Below are 16,329 nucleotides of genomic sequence, written 5' to 3' on the forward strand. Positions count from 1 at the left end.
TCCTGCAGATCCACACAGGCAGATCCCACACCTCTGAGGAGAGCTCCATCCTACTGGAATTCAGCCCAATTCCACCTATGGATGAGCCCATCTTGCTACCCACACCAGCATCTTCACCCCTTACACCGCCAGTGAATTTGGATTTGAGTTTTAGGATTCCCATGTTCTTTGCAGCACCAGCCCATCTGCACTCTGACTGGTTTGTAGGAGCATCTCAACCCAAGGCTGGAGCATCTCAATGATGAGGTTGGAGCATCTCAACGCCGAGGCTGGAGCATCTTAAAGCCAAGGTTTGGGCATCTCAACAGCAAGGTTGGAGCATCTCAACGCTGATGTTGGAGCATCTCAACGCCAAGGTTTAGGCATCTCAACACCGAGGTTGGAGCATCTCAACGCTGAGGTTGGAGCATCTCAACCCAAGGCTGGAACATCTCAATGCTGAGGTTGGAGCGTCTCAAAGCTGAGGCGGCAGCATCTCAACACCAAGGTTGGAGGAGCACAGCACTCATTTGGTGCTCACCTCTGACCTCACCCTGCAGCAGAGAGCCATGTCCCCGTCCCCCTGCTGCTCCCCTGGACTCGCCTCGCCCCTCGGGGCTGTCCCTACTGCTTGCAGCTGTAGACCACCTCCTCCTGCATGCACTGCTGGCACTCCACGTAGCAGCACCACTGCACCTGGCAGTGGCACGAGAAGGTGACCAGGCGGCTCTGGGTGTTGTAGCCCCGGCCGCAGCACATGCTGTCGCAGTTGCCCTCACGGGAGCAGGTCCTGCCCGCGGTGCCCAGGGAATATTTGCTGGGCCTGCAGAAGCTGGGCGAGTCCTCCACGTACACCAGGTCGGTGGGGCGAGGTAGGGCAGGCTGCTTGCCCGAGTGGCCGTGTCTGTGTGGCCCTGCCAGCTCCGAGTGCCCCACGGCGTCGTTGGTGGTGCTGAAGACCTTGACGGCGTCGTCGTAGCGCAGCTTCAGGAGCCGCCCGATCTCGTGGAAAGGGGAGAGCTGCTTCCAGCACGTCCGCACCGCGCACGAGCCCGACACACCATGGCACTTGCAGGTGGTTTTGAGGCCGTTCTTCACCGCCTGGTGAGAAAGAAGAGTGGTGGTTACTACCTGCCAGAGCCTAGTTCTGATAGAGGCAGCAGCTCAGATTGCAGCTGCAAGCACTTTAGTTTTACTGGCGTTGTTTCTAGGCTATGGAGGAGAAAATGTTAATAATAGTTTTAAAAATACAAAACAAAAAAAGCAACCAAACAAAAAAAAACCAACCCAAAAAACCCAGAAAACCCCCACCAAAACAAACAAATAAACAAAAACCAAAACTAAAAAAAAAAATCCAAAAAAACCAAAGTAAAACAAAACAAACCCTCCCCACCCAAAAAAACTAACATAAAAAAAAGGAACCCAAAACAAAAAAAAAAAAAAAAAAAAAAACCACACCAAAGCAGAGGAAAAGCTACAGAATTGACAGGAGGGCCAGAAAGTGGATAGCCTGAGGATAACCAGCTGAACACCAAATAAGTTCCTATTAATTCTATTTGGCACAGTAGCAGTAGTCAATCATAAAATTACTTATCTCCAACATGGTGGATTCCTTTAGGTGTATTCAAATGAAGACAGTGGTCTAATTAAACAATCAATTTGACTCAGTAAACAGAAGACAATGACGAATCTGTAGCCTGTAACCTACAGTTCAAAATGTTCAATCTGATAGTCTCCCTGTGACTGGACTCGCTCCATAGCAAGTCACCAGCAGACTCATAATTGATCCCAAGAGTTTCAGTCTTTAATCAGCTTCACACACACCACCAGCTCTAAGCTCCAGCTGTTCTCAGAACCCCCTGTGGCCCTGGCATAACCCCTGGAGTCGTCCAGCTGTGGAGTTTCACAGCTGTCACCGTGCTGTGTCTCCCTGTCACCCACCCAGGGACCACTGGAGGACATAGGATGCTCCTCTTCCACTCAACATGCATCTCCTCACACAAGAGCTCAGGAGGCTTCCCAGGGACTCTCAGCACCACAAGGCCCAGGACACACAGGTGAGCAGGTCTGTTTTGTGAGCAGGGCAGTGAAAATCCCTCTCACACACAGGATGGGTTGGAAGAAAAGTCCCAAACCTCGTCCCAAGCCCGCCAAGGTGCAGCTCCTACCTTGATGCCCACATTGGTGTTGTGGATGTCCACCTTGGCCCGCAGGTCTTTGCCGATCCTCTTCTGGCCCAGGAACTTTTTGAGGAACTTGGTGCTGTACTTGAGGTTGTCCCCGCAGACGCCCCACTGCCAGGCCTTGCGGTTCTCCAGGCCCGGGGAGTCGTCGCAGGTGCAGCGCTCCATGCGCCCCGCGCTGCACGCCCGCGCCAGCGAGTGCGTCAGCGCCGCCGAGGACACGGCGTACAGGAAGGCTGTCTCCTTAAAACCTGCAGGGCACAAGGGTTGCTGGTTGTGGTAAATAGGTGTGATTTGTGCTGACAAAATTGACAACAGTAGTCAATATTCATACAGTAATTAATATTTGGAAATAATAAAAGAAGGAAGGTGTAACGCTGTAGCAGACCCCATGGAGCTTACCAGAGCGCCATGGAGGATTGAGATTTAACAGCAGGAACTGCTGAGTCATGATGAGACAGCAAAATAAGCTCCTGTCTCCTAGCTTATCTCTGTAACCTCATAGGTCACTTTTCCCTAACCCTTAGTATTGGACAAGTTTGGATCCCCCTATACCCTATAAAAGGGGCTGGTTTAGCCCATTGGACAGAAGAAGAGCTGTCGCTGGAACCCGTCGCAGACTCCCCAATAAACCATTGTTGTGGAACCACCAGGACCTCTCCTTCTCCTCTCTCGCATCTGGTTCTGCCTCAGCCAAAGGTGCCCTAGCAAGCAAGCAAAGAGCTGAAATCCTAAGAGAGCTGAGAATCACCAAAGAGCTGACAATCACTAAGCTTGCTAAGGGCAGCCTGCGGCGGCTGCGAGCTGACTGGGTATTCGGGCACTCTGTCTCCCAGAGGGACTGAGTTATCCGGACTATCACTCATTGATAAGGCCGAGATCGGGGCTTTATCATATAATGCCAAGAAAGAAACGGAGAGGAGGGGTTCCACCCCCCTTTTCCTGCAGATGTTCAAGGACAGGAAAAAGCAAGAGATGACAGCTACTAAAAATTAACAGAAAGAAGGAAAAATCTGGTTGGGTCCCAGGAAAATGCCAGTTATAAAGATTTATTGCTTTGATGCTTAAATATAATATTATGTTAGTCTTGGATGCCAAAATATTTTTATTTATTTATATTTACCTCCTCTCTTTTTCAGCCCTAGGGAAAATCTTAATATTTCCTCTAGAGTTCATTTGCAGGAAAAAAAACACTATTAAAGAGAAATTGTTTAGCAAGTCTAAAATTTAGGAATTAGTGCAAGGAAGAGAGAGACAGGTGACTGATCAATACCTCTGAGTGCAGCAATGGATAAGATCAGCAAAAATAGAAAAAATTGGTTTATGGAAGATAGAGCACTTATACATTGCATGGAAGAAAACATAATGAAGCAAACAAATATTACATATGGGAAAATTCCAAATCTCCTTGCACATCAGAAGGAAAATCTGTTTTCTCCAATAATGGAAGACAGAGAGACAACCACAGAGACTTGATCTAGACTCGCACTGAGCCCTGCCTGGAACAAAGGTTGGAAGCTACTTCTAGAGTTCACCAAGTCCAACCTCAAATATCTTCATCATTCTGTTCCCTCAGAGAATTCCCATCCAGCTGTAACAGTGGATCAGAACACTGAGTGCTGAAATCTGAGTGATGTCCACCATAACCATGACCAAGAGAGCAGGGCAAAGAGTTCTCCTGGTGGTTGCCAGCAAGAAGAATGAAAAATGTGGCTAATCATGAACATAATGGAGAGGCTTCATTAGCAACTTCAATAGACTTTATAGGAGCTCTTTGGAATTGCAGAATTTTAGATAAAGATGTACCAACAGCATGGACATGAAGGGAGAGGTGGGGATATATGGAGGAGACAAGGAGATCAACCAACAATCTCTTCCTGCCTCAACATTTTGGTTGCCACAACCACTGGGGCAATAATTTGCAATTATTCTCTCTAGTCGATGATCCTCTACAAAATTTCTCAGGGTACTCCAAAGATAATGAAAGAATGTCACCAAATCCACCAAAACTTTTGTAAAAGCTGGAATGGGACGTGATCGGTGCAGGCTGTGGACAGCAGCATGATGCTCACACATTTTCCAACAGTGCCTGATCCTCTCCAAAGGAGATAAGAGAGGATAACTGATCCTTGAGATCCTAAATCTTACCAGATCCAAATGCTTACCAGATTCCCAACACCCTCTCTGACATCCCAGAGGTGAGGAGAACATTCCAGAGGCCCTTTCCCATGCCATGAGGAGCCAGCAGGCCCCACAGCCCCTGCTAAATCTGACTCTGTGGATCACCACACTGCTCCTTGCTATTTCAGATGCTTTGGTTTGCCCATGTTTTCCTGGCCAGTTTTCAGCCCACTGGAAACCAGAGGCCACTGCTGTGGTCAGGCCACTGCAGACAGCAGCAACTGCAGATACCCAGCAGACTTTGAAACATCTCATTTAAACAAAGCTTCAACATCACCAGGCTGCCAAATACTTGTCTGAAAAGTCTAAGATGATTCCCTCCACTCTGCCATGAGGAACCAATCACGATTTAATTGTTAATTCACAAAACTAATGAGGGAAGTAAAAGCTGTCCTTCAGCAGAGCAGCTGCTGGAGCTGGATTTTCAGGAGGACACACCACAAATGGCAGCAATCAGCTCCAAGAAGCACAATTTGGGAGCTGAGCAGAGGCTGTTCCATGTGTCCTGCTATGTCAGTGACAACAGAGCTCCTGTCACCCCAGGCAGTGGAGCCTGGATCCAATTCTGGGTTCTCGGGGCCTGGAGCCAATTCTGGGCTCTCAGAGCTTGGATTTGGGATGGGTCACTGAGTTCTTGTCAGGGACAAAATTGAGCTGAAACTCTCAGTGCAAGGGGAACATCTGGGTGCAGATGTCTCTGCTGGGCAGTTTGGCTGCCAACATCCAGCACAGAGATGGATTTCAGGAGGCTGCAGCAAAGCAGATCCCTCTGGTAGGGCCTTCCATGTGTCCAAGTCTTGCCCTGAGCTCTCCAGCAGGATTTCTTAGCTCTGAATCTATAAATACAGAAGGACTTTGCTGCAATGCATTGTTGAGTGCTGTGGCGTGCTCCAGACCACAGGGAAAATTTGTAATGGGAGGAGTTTTGCTGTGGGGCGACTCTGACAAAGGAAAGATGCTCAGGGTCAGAGTTTTCAATGCTGTAGTGAAGGAATGTGAGTGTTTCAGAGCAGGTGGAGGAGGCATCTCTCTGAAAACAACTGCAAAACTAAAAAAAAAAAGATATAGAAAGATTTAGGATGGAAGGACTTTTGAGGTCTTCAGAACAACCTCCAGCTCCAAGCAGGGCTGGCTCCAATGCCAGCTGCTCAGGGCTTTTTTTGCTTAGAAGAATTTTTTTCTCCTGATCTCCCATCATGGAAATTCTGTGTCTGTGAGTCACCACTGCTCTGGATTCCTCAGGACAACAGTGAAACCACTGCTGGAAGGTCAGGTCCAGCCAGCAGGAGGCAAAGGAGGGGATTAAGGGACAGAAGGATTGCAGAGCTCTCATTTCTCAAGAATAAAGAACTATCAAGAGCAACAAATGGTGAAGACTGGTAAAACAAATCTGGCATTTCAAGAGCCAGAAAACCCTTGGCTTATTTTCTGTTTGTTTGCTTATTTTCTGTTTGTTTGGTTTTTGGCATCTCTAGAAGCAGGAAAAGCATTGATGATCCAGATCAGTCACAGAAGTTTGTAATTTGGGATTGCAAATTGAATGTGGCTTTTCACCTGGCCCATCTCACTGGGAAGGACCTTTTCCACTCTCTTGCACTCTTAAGAGCATTTAACACTACTAAAAATCTCCATTTTTCTTCATGTTTCCTCTAGGACCATGGAGATATCAAATTATTAAAACATTTCTAAAATGCCTCATCACTACCTGGGTGACAGGGGAGAGTTGCACGACCAACAATTTCCAAGAAAGTTCCAACAAATGTCACAAACAGATCAAAAGTGGAAGCTGAAAGCCATGTTCATGTTCTTTATGAAAGAAACAAACCCCTTTGCAAGCTAAAGGAAAAATGAGAACTAATAATTGCTCCCAGCTAAGTGTCCTGTCACACAGGGGCTGCACACAGCATACCTGGCTGTATTAAATCATCATTTGATCCTTAAGATTGTGTAATAAAAGTTTTCAAACACTTATCCCCATCTGCCAAAACAGGTTTGAAATTACAGGTGATATTTTATTTTGTCAGTCAGGAGCCCATGGAAATGTTAAGGCATGCCACTGCCAGATAATTAAATGTTTTCCAGCTATTTGAAGATGAGGATTATTCAATTGTCATTTTCAAGTTCTTTGAGGTTGATGAAGGTGCAGATGTGAGACAGACACTCAAAATTATCATGAACAGCTCCTTCCACTGCTTGCTAAAAAATTCTTGCAATGAAGAAAATCTGATCTTCTATGTGCTGACTTAATAAAATATTAAGTTGATATTTAATGTAATAAAAATTGATATTTTAAAAAGGAAACATTAAAAAGTTTCGATCCCAATGTTAATTAAAATTAGCATTGATTTTCATCAAAATTAATATTGGCTTCTTCAGGTCCTTTTTTTAAAAACATTAAGTTGCTAAACATTATTCAAGGACAGAAACTCAATAAATCTGAAGGCTGAAGCTTAGTAAGTGCTAATAAAAGTTATTGAAGGGCTGAAGCTCTGTTACAGTCAAGCTCCGGTTGGATCAGGACAGGTCTGGCAAACCCTATATGCATTCTCTGGCAATTTTTATTAAGAAATAATTTCAGTGTCCATCTTCTTTGTACTTTTTGCAAGCATTGGAAGGATTTATTATGTTCCCTTCTACCTCAAATCCAGACCTTACAAGACAATTTCTTCATCTAAAGCATTTTGGGAAACAAAAACCCAGTGGGTCTTCTGTCCACTCTGCCCAAATTTCTCCAAATTTATGGGAAAAAGTCTTAGGAGAGATTTGTCAACATGCACCAAGATGTCTGCATGCAGATAGTAAACAGGTTTAAATTTTGTATTTGAGAATAACAGGGGTTTACATACATGCATATCCAAGGCACTAAAGGGATTTTCTTCTTTAACTGACCCTGTGGTAGAAGAGGTTTTACAGTGACTTCTGTGAGCCAGAGAGAAGGTTGAAAAGAGGATCTATGTTTACCCCTGAAAGAATTTCCTACCATGGTCATTGATCAAGAAAGAAAGAAGGAGAAATAAAAGAAACCTGCAACTGCCTGTCCCAATGAGAACTTTGAGTAAAGTGTAAATTTATGAGTTTTGTAAGAATGTATAAATAGCACGTAGTTTGCAAAATCAGTTTGAAGCATTCTGAAAATGGAGCATGTTGCTTTGTGTTGTCTCCATCTCAGCCATGACCTTGTGTGAGATTTAATTTGGGACACCCCGGGTGTTGCAGCCAAAGTTTCCATGGGCACCAATGGTGAAAGAGGTTTTACAGTGACTTCTGTGAGCAAGAGGATTTATGTTTACCCCTGAAAGAATTTTCTACCAAGGTCGTTGACCAAGAAAGAAAGAAGGATAAATAAGAGACACTTCAACTGCCTGTTCCAATAAGCACTTTGTCTGAGTAAAGTGAGTAAAGTGTAAACTACTGAGTTTTGTAAGAATATATAAAAAGCATGCATGCCATAATAAAAACAGTTTGAAGCCTTCTGAAAATGGAGTGTGGCTTTGTGTTGTCTCCATCTCTACCACGACCTCATGTGAGATTTAATTTGGGACACTCCAGAGTTTCCCTGCTCATCAATGGTGTAAGAGGTTTTACAACAACTTCTGTGAACCAGAGAGGAGTTTGAGAAGAGGATCCATGTTTACCTTTCCTACCAAGGTCGTTGACCAAGAAAGAAAGAAGGATAAATAAGAGAAACCTGCAACTGCCTATTCCAATAAGTGCTTTGTTTGAGTAAAGTGCAAACTTACGAGTTTTCTAAGAATGTATAAAAAGCATGCATGCCATAATAAAAACAATTTGAATGAAGCCTTCTGAAAATGGAGCGTGTGGCTTTGGGTTGCCTCCATCTCTACCACGACCTTGTGTCAGACCTAATTTGTGACACCTCGGGTGCCGCAGCCAAGGTTTCCCTGCACACCAACTACCTTGTACCTCTCTTGAGCAGGCTGGGCCGTCCCTCCAGGCTGCAGTTCCAGCGCTCGCTGCGGAACTGGAACTGGCACTCGAGGACGCCCAGGCGGATGGCGTCGCGCAGCGTCTCCGCCAGCCCCGGCTCCCTCCGGCACAGCCGCCTCTGCTTGCGGGACAGCTGCAGCAGCTCGCACTGCTTCACGTGGCCCTGGCCCGGGCCAGAGCCCCCCGGGGTGCCCAGGGATGGGAACTGGGTCAGGGCTTCCTTCCCAGTCAGCCTGGAGGGAGAGAAGCGGGAGAGGAGGTGAGTTAGGGAGGACATGGCTGGGAGGGATGGGCTAGAACAGAGACTGGGCAGAGCTAAAGAATAAAGCAGGGGTTTATTAAAAGGGCTCAATGGATCCTGGACAGAGCTAAAGAATAAAGTAGGGATTTATCAGGAGGCCTCAATGGATCCACCTTGGGCAACACAAGAGCTCAGCCAGGTCTGCACCCAAGATGAACCAAAATGGTCACAGAGTTAGGGAGGACATCGTTGGGAGTAATGCCTTGAGATGGATGGCCTAGAACAGAGACTGGGCAGAGGTAAAGAATAAAGTAGGGATTTATTAAAAGGCCTCAATAAATCCACCTTGGGCAGCACAAGAGTCCAGCCAGGGCTGCACCCAAGATGAACCCAAATGGTCACAAAATGAACCCAAGATGAACCCAAATGGTCACGCAGTTAGGGAGGACATGGCTGGGAGTGATGCCCTAGAACAGAGATTGGACAGAGCTAAAGAATAAAGCAGGGATTTATTAAAAGGCCTCAATAAATCCACCTTGGGCAGCACAAGAGCCCAGCCAGGGCTGCACCCCAGGTGAAGAAAAATGGCCATAAAGTGAACCCAAGATGAACCCAAATGGTCACAAAATGCTCCACTCATCACAGGGTCTCTCACTTTTATCAATTCTGCTCCATTTGCATATTGGAGCTAATTGTCCAATGAACTCCAGCCTATGAAGTCCTGTTTCTGTCATATTTTATGAAAGTTCCCTTTGCCAGGATTTTTCTCCTGAGAAGCTGAGAAACTTCAGAAAAGAATTAATTATTATATTATGTTGTATTATATTATATTGTATTGTATTGTATTATATTTATATTTGTTATATTTATAGCTATTTATATTAATTATTAATAATTATCTGATTGCTTAAAATGCAGTCCAGAGGTTGCTTTCCAGCAGGTGGATCTTTGATTGGCTCCATGTGAATTGTTTTTAATTAATGGCCAATCACAGCCAGCTGTGTCAGACTCTCTGAGTCTGTCTTGGGTTTTTATTATTCATTCTTGTCTAGCTTTCTGATGCCTCCTTTCTTTTCCTTTAGTATCACTTTAGTATATCAATATAATGTAATATAATATAATATAATATAATTAATATAATATAATATAATATAATATAATATAATATAATATAATATAATATAATATAATATAATATAATATAATATAATATAATATAATATAATATAATATAATATAATATAATATAATATAATATAATATAATATAATATATCAACCTTCTAAAAACTTGGAATTAGGACAATGTCAGCAGGAAATAATTATATAAATTACATCACAGTGTTGGAGGCTCCCAGGATCAGGAGCCTCACAGTCAGAGCACAGACACAGCTCCCAAAACTCATCTCTCACCCAAATTTCAGCTTAGACAAGCAGCAAAGGAATTAAAGGAGCTGCCCAAAGCCATGCAGGTGGCACAGCTGGGAGCAGAAACCACTCTCAGAGCCAGGACAGCCCCAGAAACTGCCCAGAAATTGCTTTGCAGGCTCCCACCACAACTGTATTTCATCAGGGCAGAGCCAACACAGGATCTGATGGAGATCAGAGCATGCTAACATTTGTACAAGATTAAATATAAAATATGCAGATATTTGCAGTCAGGCAAACTGCATGGTTTGGGATGATTTAGAGTTTATTATCTACAGATCGTACAGCAAAGAAAGTGAACTCTTTGAATTAATGCACACCTGCTTGCAATCTGAAAGAACAATAAGGATCTCCAACTTTATTTCTCTCTCCTTTTCTAAGCCCTTTGCTAAATTCATCTATTTCCTTTAATCTCCTTCCAGCCACATTCCAGCTTCTTAAGAGACTTTTAATGAGAGCCTGTTCCTGTGCAATGCCCAACGTCCTCTGGATCTGAAAGGTCTTAAAAAGCCAGTAAAAAATATGCCTTTCCTACCTCTCCCAAGCAAGGAAAAATCAAAGCAGCCCACAACAGGACTCCATATCTGATTTCAGGGGCCTTTCATGTTCCACAGAAATATCTGCACCCCTGCAAGGAGATTTCAGGAAGGGCTGAGAGAATGTGGGGCAGGACAGATGGAACCAAGGACTGTGCAGGGCACAGAGGTGCCCAGCTCTGTCAAAAAACAGAGTTTTCATCCTTTCAGAAACAGCACAATTTAATGCTCCCCATCTTTCCCTGAAGATGGTTCCTCTGTTTGCTCCCCCACTGCCTGCAAAGGAGGTGGCAGAAATCCCCAGATCATCCAAACTCTAAATCTCCATCAATATTGAGATTTAACAGTTGATATCAAAGCTCTTTGCTTTCCTCCCTCAGAGTTGTCATCTCAGCCCCTCAGGTGTCTCTATCCCTGATCTCCTCCAGGTTTGCCATCAAGTTTCTGCTTCTCACAATGAGAAAAAGTTGGAATTAAAACCTCAGATGGGTTCATATGATGCTGTGAGTCAGAATCCTTTTGAGATGGATTGTTTGCTGCAAGCCCTCCCTGGGAGCAGTAACTGATGATGTGTCCAGGTCCAGACTAATTTTTTAAAAAATATTTCCCCTGAAATTCCACAGAGAACAGGATATAAAATTCCTGCAATCAGAAGAGCTGCCAGTTTGGGAGGAGAGCAGTAACCAGGGCAGGGCTCTCCAACCTCAGCTTCTCTGGGCATCCTTGGTTGGACTCCTTCCATGAAGGAAAATGAAATATTTCCATGTGGATCCTAATTCCAGGCCAGTTCCTGCTGGGGTGTTTGTTGCCAATCCCTCAATTTCTGGGACTCAAGCACTCAGGCTCCCCTGTTGGGGGAGACCCTCCTGGGGTGGTTTTGTGTCAGGAGAGAGAGACACACACTGGATTTTTTTCAGTCTTCAGGTTCTTGTTTATTAGTATCTTATCTAAAGTTTTGCTGTCCACACCAGGTTCAGCACGCTGGAAAAGCACCACAAAAATGGGCAACAATCTCTTTGTTAAAAGGTTTTTTAAAGCTAAACTATCCAGTTAAGAACTGACACCTGGATTATTTTCCCTTTTAACTCAATAACTGATCCCAATGTGGATTTTTCCACCCAATTACAAAATGCCACCCAAACCCATGAAGAAGAAAGAAGAAGAAGAAACCCAGGAGGACGCCCTGTGCCCTCCATCTTGCTTCCATCCACAACATACTAAAAATCCCAAAACCCCAATTTCTCACCAGGTGATACACCTACACTACTCTCTATAATCTATTTCACACTTTTGTGGATTCCAGTCTATGTTTTTTACCCTGTAACAGCCCCAAAAAGTCCTTCCACCAGGGAATGAGCAAAAATTGTGCAGGAATTTCAGGGTGAGTTCCAAAGAAATCTGCCCATGGAGCAGGGGCCAGCCTGGCCCATGGGTGGGACACGTCCCAGCCTGTTCTTCAGGAGGAGATTTGATCAGCTTTGGTGCTTCCACCTCCCCACCAAACCTCCTGCCTGGGGTGGGTCTGCTCTGGGCTCTGCCCTGGAAGAAGCTCTTTGCCCTCCAGCACATCCCAAATGCCTTTTCACCTTGTGAAACATGAACAGGGAGAAAACAGGAGGCTTTTAGAGGTTTTAATGAGGTCTGGAGGCATTCCCAGCACCTGAGGAGCTGAACACCATGAGAGGAAAAGCACAAAAAAGGAGGGAATGCTTTACAGGAGGGTGGGGGAGGATTGAAGCAAAGGTGGAAACAAAACAAGCTGAAAAGGAATCGGGAGGTGAGGACAGTGCACACTCCTGGATTCCTGCATCCAGAGAGCCCAACACAACCACAACAACAGCCAGGCCACCTTTCACACACTGCTTTTCTCTCCATCTCCTCAAAGCAGGCTTTAATTTCCCCCCTGTGACCCAGCACCAGGACCTGCTCAAGCACAGACCCCAGTGAGCCAAAGCTGCAGGCACTGGGAATGGGCTCAGAGCTAAAAAATTTGTCCTAAAAACATAACACAACAATTGCTTCCCATTGCCAGAGGGAAGGGATGGATGAGATACTGGGAAGGAATTGTTCCCTGTGAGGGTGAATCTGGCACAGGGTGCCCAGAGCAGCTGGGGCTGCCCCTGGATCCCTGGCAGTGCCCAAGGCCAGGCTGGACAGGGCTTGGAGCAGCCTGGGATAGTGGAAGGTGTCCCTGCCATGGGCACTTTAAAGGTGTCTTCTAACCCAACCCATTCTGGATTTCTCTGGATTTCTCCATTGCAATGCTGCATTCACTCTGGCAAAACTTTGTTTTGCGAATGTGAGTTCCATTCTTGCTGCACCATCCCACACACTTCATGTTCCACCTTTGCCCTGATGGAATCAAACTTGGCATTTCCCTCACCCTTTGAACCAGCAATGCTTCACCTTTGCCACAACCCCAGGAGAAAGGGCTCAGCTCCTGTCTCTGCACGTTGGCACCCAAAAGCCTCCTTCATTTGTCCTTAAATCTTTGCAGGTTTTCTCCATTAAGTGTTTGGAGAGCCAATATTTAAGCCATGTGCCTCAGTCTCTCCTCTTTGGCTAAACACAGAAGCAGATCACTGACCCAGGGTCCCCTTCAGTTCAGTAAAAATTTAGGTGTGAAATTGGTTTTCTCCCAAAAAGCCAACTCAAACATTCTCTTCTAAAATATTCAAGTCCTTCAGTTCAACTTTGTATCTGAAAGCACTCATGTATCACACTGCTCATCACCACCTAACTCACTGAGTTCTTAGATTTGGGTTCTTATTTTGATTTTCAGATGAAGAGGTGAGAATACAGAGGACACCACTCAAGTTAAAAAACCCACATTGAAAATTGACCCTACAGCCTCAGATCCTGAGCTGTGCACAGCCAAGAGGCAGCACACACAGATTTCATGTGCTTGTACCAAATAAAAATTTTAAAAGCATATTTAAAATACAATAAAAAATAATTTTTTTTTAATTTTAAAGCACATTTAAAATATAATAAAAAATAAAAATCTAAAAAAAATTTAAAAGCACATTGAAAACCAAATAAAGCACAAAATTCTGGGTGAATACACAGAAAGCTGCTTGTACCAAATAAATCAGTGACACAGAGCAAAGGATCACTCAGGCTGCTTGAGCAGTGGTCAGTGACAGCTCTGTGCTATTATCTGCACAAATTCATTCATTTCCCTGTGCCTGGAAAGCCAAACTCTCCCTGCAGCCCAAATGTGGGCTCTGATTGTGACGGCATGAATTATAACATCTGTATTGTCTCACATGGCCTTCACATGGGACTGAAAATGGAATAAAAGTTTTAAAAATTTAAATTTTTAAGAGTTTTTAAATTTTTAAAAATTTTTACATTTTTCCTGTCAGTTGTCCCATCTCTGGATCAGAGAAGGGATTAATTAATCCAACACTTCAGGGAGTGAGTCAGTGCTGACCACTGACTGAGAAAGGGGAGCCCCCTCCAGCAGATGCTTCCATGTGAATTAGGCTGAATGATACAATTGAGAAATTTAAAATCCAGATTATTTTATGCAGCAGAAACCCTTCCTGAGGTGCAGCTCACACAGAAAACAAGGCAAAAAACCCCCAGAACACTGCATGGGGAATTCTCACCTTTTCATCTGAAAATCAAAATAAGAACCCCAAATCTAAGAACTCAGTGAGCTTGGTGGTGATGAGCAGTGTGATACATGAGTGCTTTCAGATAGAAAATTAAGCTGATAGACTTGAATATTTTACCAGTGAATGTTTGATGTGGCTTTTTGGGAGCAAAACCAATTGACCCCGCCTGTTACAAACCCATCTCTGCCTTTATCCCGAGTAAATGAAAAGGTGTGGGGAGGACACCAACCCAGGGACCACCTGTCCCAGCGCTGCCGGGGATGCTCCGGGGGCGCTGCAGGTGCGCGGCTCGCCCGGGACCCCCTCGCAGCGACGGGAACGTATCCGAGCACCGGAGCCGTCGCTCGCCCTCCGCAGAGCATGGGCAGGAACAGCGCTGCCACGGCCCGCCGCTGTCACAAAGGACGCCCCGAACTGCCCATGGACACCTCGAACTGTCCCACGGACACCCCGAACTGCTCCAGCTCACCCCGAACTGCCCCAGGTCACCCTGAGCTGCTCCTGAACACCTCGAGCTGGCCACGGACACCCCGAGCTGCCCACAGACACCTCGACCTGCCCCAAGACACCCCAAGCTGTCCCAGGTCACCCTGAACTGTCCCAGGACACCCCGAGTTGCTCCATGAACACCCCGAGCTGTCCCAAAGGGCACCACAAACTGCCCCAGCTCACCCTGACCTGTCCCTGAACGCCCCGACCTGCCCCGATCACCCCGAGCAGCCCCAGGACACCCCGAACCGTCCCAAAGGACGCTTTGAGCTGCTCCTGAACACCCCGAGCTGCCCCAAAGGACACCCCGAGCTGCCCCAGGACGCTCCGTCCCCCTCCCCGTGTCCCGGTGCCTCCCCGCGTTCCCCCGGTCGGTGCTGACCCGAAGTAGGCGGCGGCGGGCGGCGGCGGCAGGAGGAGGAGGAGGAGGAGGAGGAGGAGGAGGAGGATGCGGCAGGGCTCGGCGGAGCGCATGGTGCGGGCGGTGCCGGTCCCAGCTCGCTGAGGGCCGCCCGCCGCCGCGGCTCTTTAAGCGGGAGGCGGGGTTGGCCCCGTCCCGTCCCGTCCCGTCCCGTCCCACCGCCGCCGGGAACCCCCGGGGCTCCCTGGGGACCCGCCGCCCCCCCAGCGCTCGGGGACGCCGCGTCGGGTGCCGCCATCCCCTCCGGGTCCCACCATCCCCACGAGATCCATCCATTCCCTCGGGATCCCTCCATCCCCTCCGGGTCCCACCATCCCCACGAGATCCATCCGTTCCCTCGGGATCCCTCCATCCCCGCCGGGTCCCTCCATTCCCCGGGATCCATCCATTCCCTCGGGATCCCTCCAACCCCGCCGGGTCCCACCATCCCCACGAGATCCATCCGTTCCCTCGGGATCCCTCCACCCCCGCCGGGTCCCTCCATTCACCGGGATCCTTTCATTCCCATGGGATCCCTCCCTCCCGGCGGGATCGCTCCATTCCCCCGGGAATCCCATTCCTATGAGATCCATCCATCCCCCCGGGTTCCCTCCATCCTCTGGGATCCCTCCATCCCTGCTGGGTGCTTCTATCCCTTCGGGATCCCTCCATCCCTGCCAGGTCCCTCCATCGTCTCCAGGTCCCTCCAGCCCCGCGGGATCCCTCCAACCCCTCCGGGTCCCTCTATCCCCATGAAATCCATCCATTCCCTCAGGATCCATCCATCCCCGCCGGGTCCCTCCATCCCGATGAGATCCCTCCATTCCCCTGGAATCCCTTCGTCCCCTCGGAATCCCTCCATCTCCTCGGGATCTCTCTGTCTCCCGGGATCCTTCACCCTCGCTGGGTCTCTCCATCCCCGCGGGTCCCTCCATCCCCATGAGATCCATCCATCCCTCCAGAATCTCTCCATTCTCTCGTGATCCCTTTATCCCCCGGGATCCCTCCATCCCCATGGGATCCCTCCATCCCCGCCGAGTCCCTCCATTCTCTCGGGATCCCTCCATTCCTGTAGGATCCCTCTTTCCCCCAGGATCTCTCCATCCCCATGAAATCCATCCGTTCCCTCGGGATCCCTCCATCCTCATGGGATCCCTCCATCCCCTCCGGGTCCCTGAAACCCCGCAGGATCCCTCCATCCCCTCCGGGTCCCTCCATCCCCTGGCATCCCTCCTTTCTCTCGGGATCCCTCCATCCCCCGAGATCCCTCCATCCCTTTGGGACCCCCCCCATCCCCGCCGGGTCTCTCCATCCCTGCCAAG

General features: G+C 47.4%; 1 protein-coding gene across 1 annotated transcript; it reads right to left on the reverse strand.

Moving 5' to 3' along the window:
- Positions 1–603: 603 nt before the first annotated feature.
- On the reverse strand, positions 604–15,081 carry WNT9B (Wnt family member 9B). Its single transcript, XM_058041493.1, has 4 exons — positions 14,990–15,081; positions 8,268–8,524; positions 2,148–2,413; positions 604–1,080 (listed from the first exon to the last, which is right to left on the reverse strand). Exons 1-4 carry the CDS (start codon positions 15,079–15,081, stop codon positions 604–606), a joined length of 1,092 nt encoding a protein of 363 aa, XP_057897476.1.
- Between the last annotated feature and the right edge of the window lie 1,248 nt (positions 15,082–16,329).

Source organism: Melospiza georgiana, chromosome 28 (genome assembly GCF_028018845.1).
Source record: "Melospiza georgiana isolate bMelGeo1 chromosome 28, bMelGeo1.pri, whole genome shotgun sequence".
Lineage (NCBI taxonomy): Eukaryota > Metazoa > Chordata > Aves > Passeriformes > Passerellidae > Melospiza > Melospiza georgiana.

Bases quoted from the DNA above. Each gene is read 5' to 3' on its own strand.
- WNT9B (XM_058041493.1), bottom strand. From the start codon at position 15,081: ATGCGCTCCGCCGAGCCCTGCCGCATCCTCCTCCTCCTCCTCCTCCTC. The intron at 2,414-8,267 runs GTACAAGGTAGT...TGTGCCCTGCAG, and splicing joins GCCCAGCCTGCTCAAGAGAG to GTTTTAAGGAGACAGCCTTC. The intron at 1,081-2,147 runs GTAGGAGCTGCA...CTTTCTCACCAG, and splicing joins ACACCAATGTGGGCATCAAG to GCGGTGAAGAACGGCCTCAA.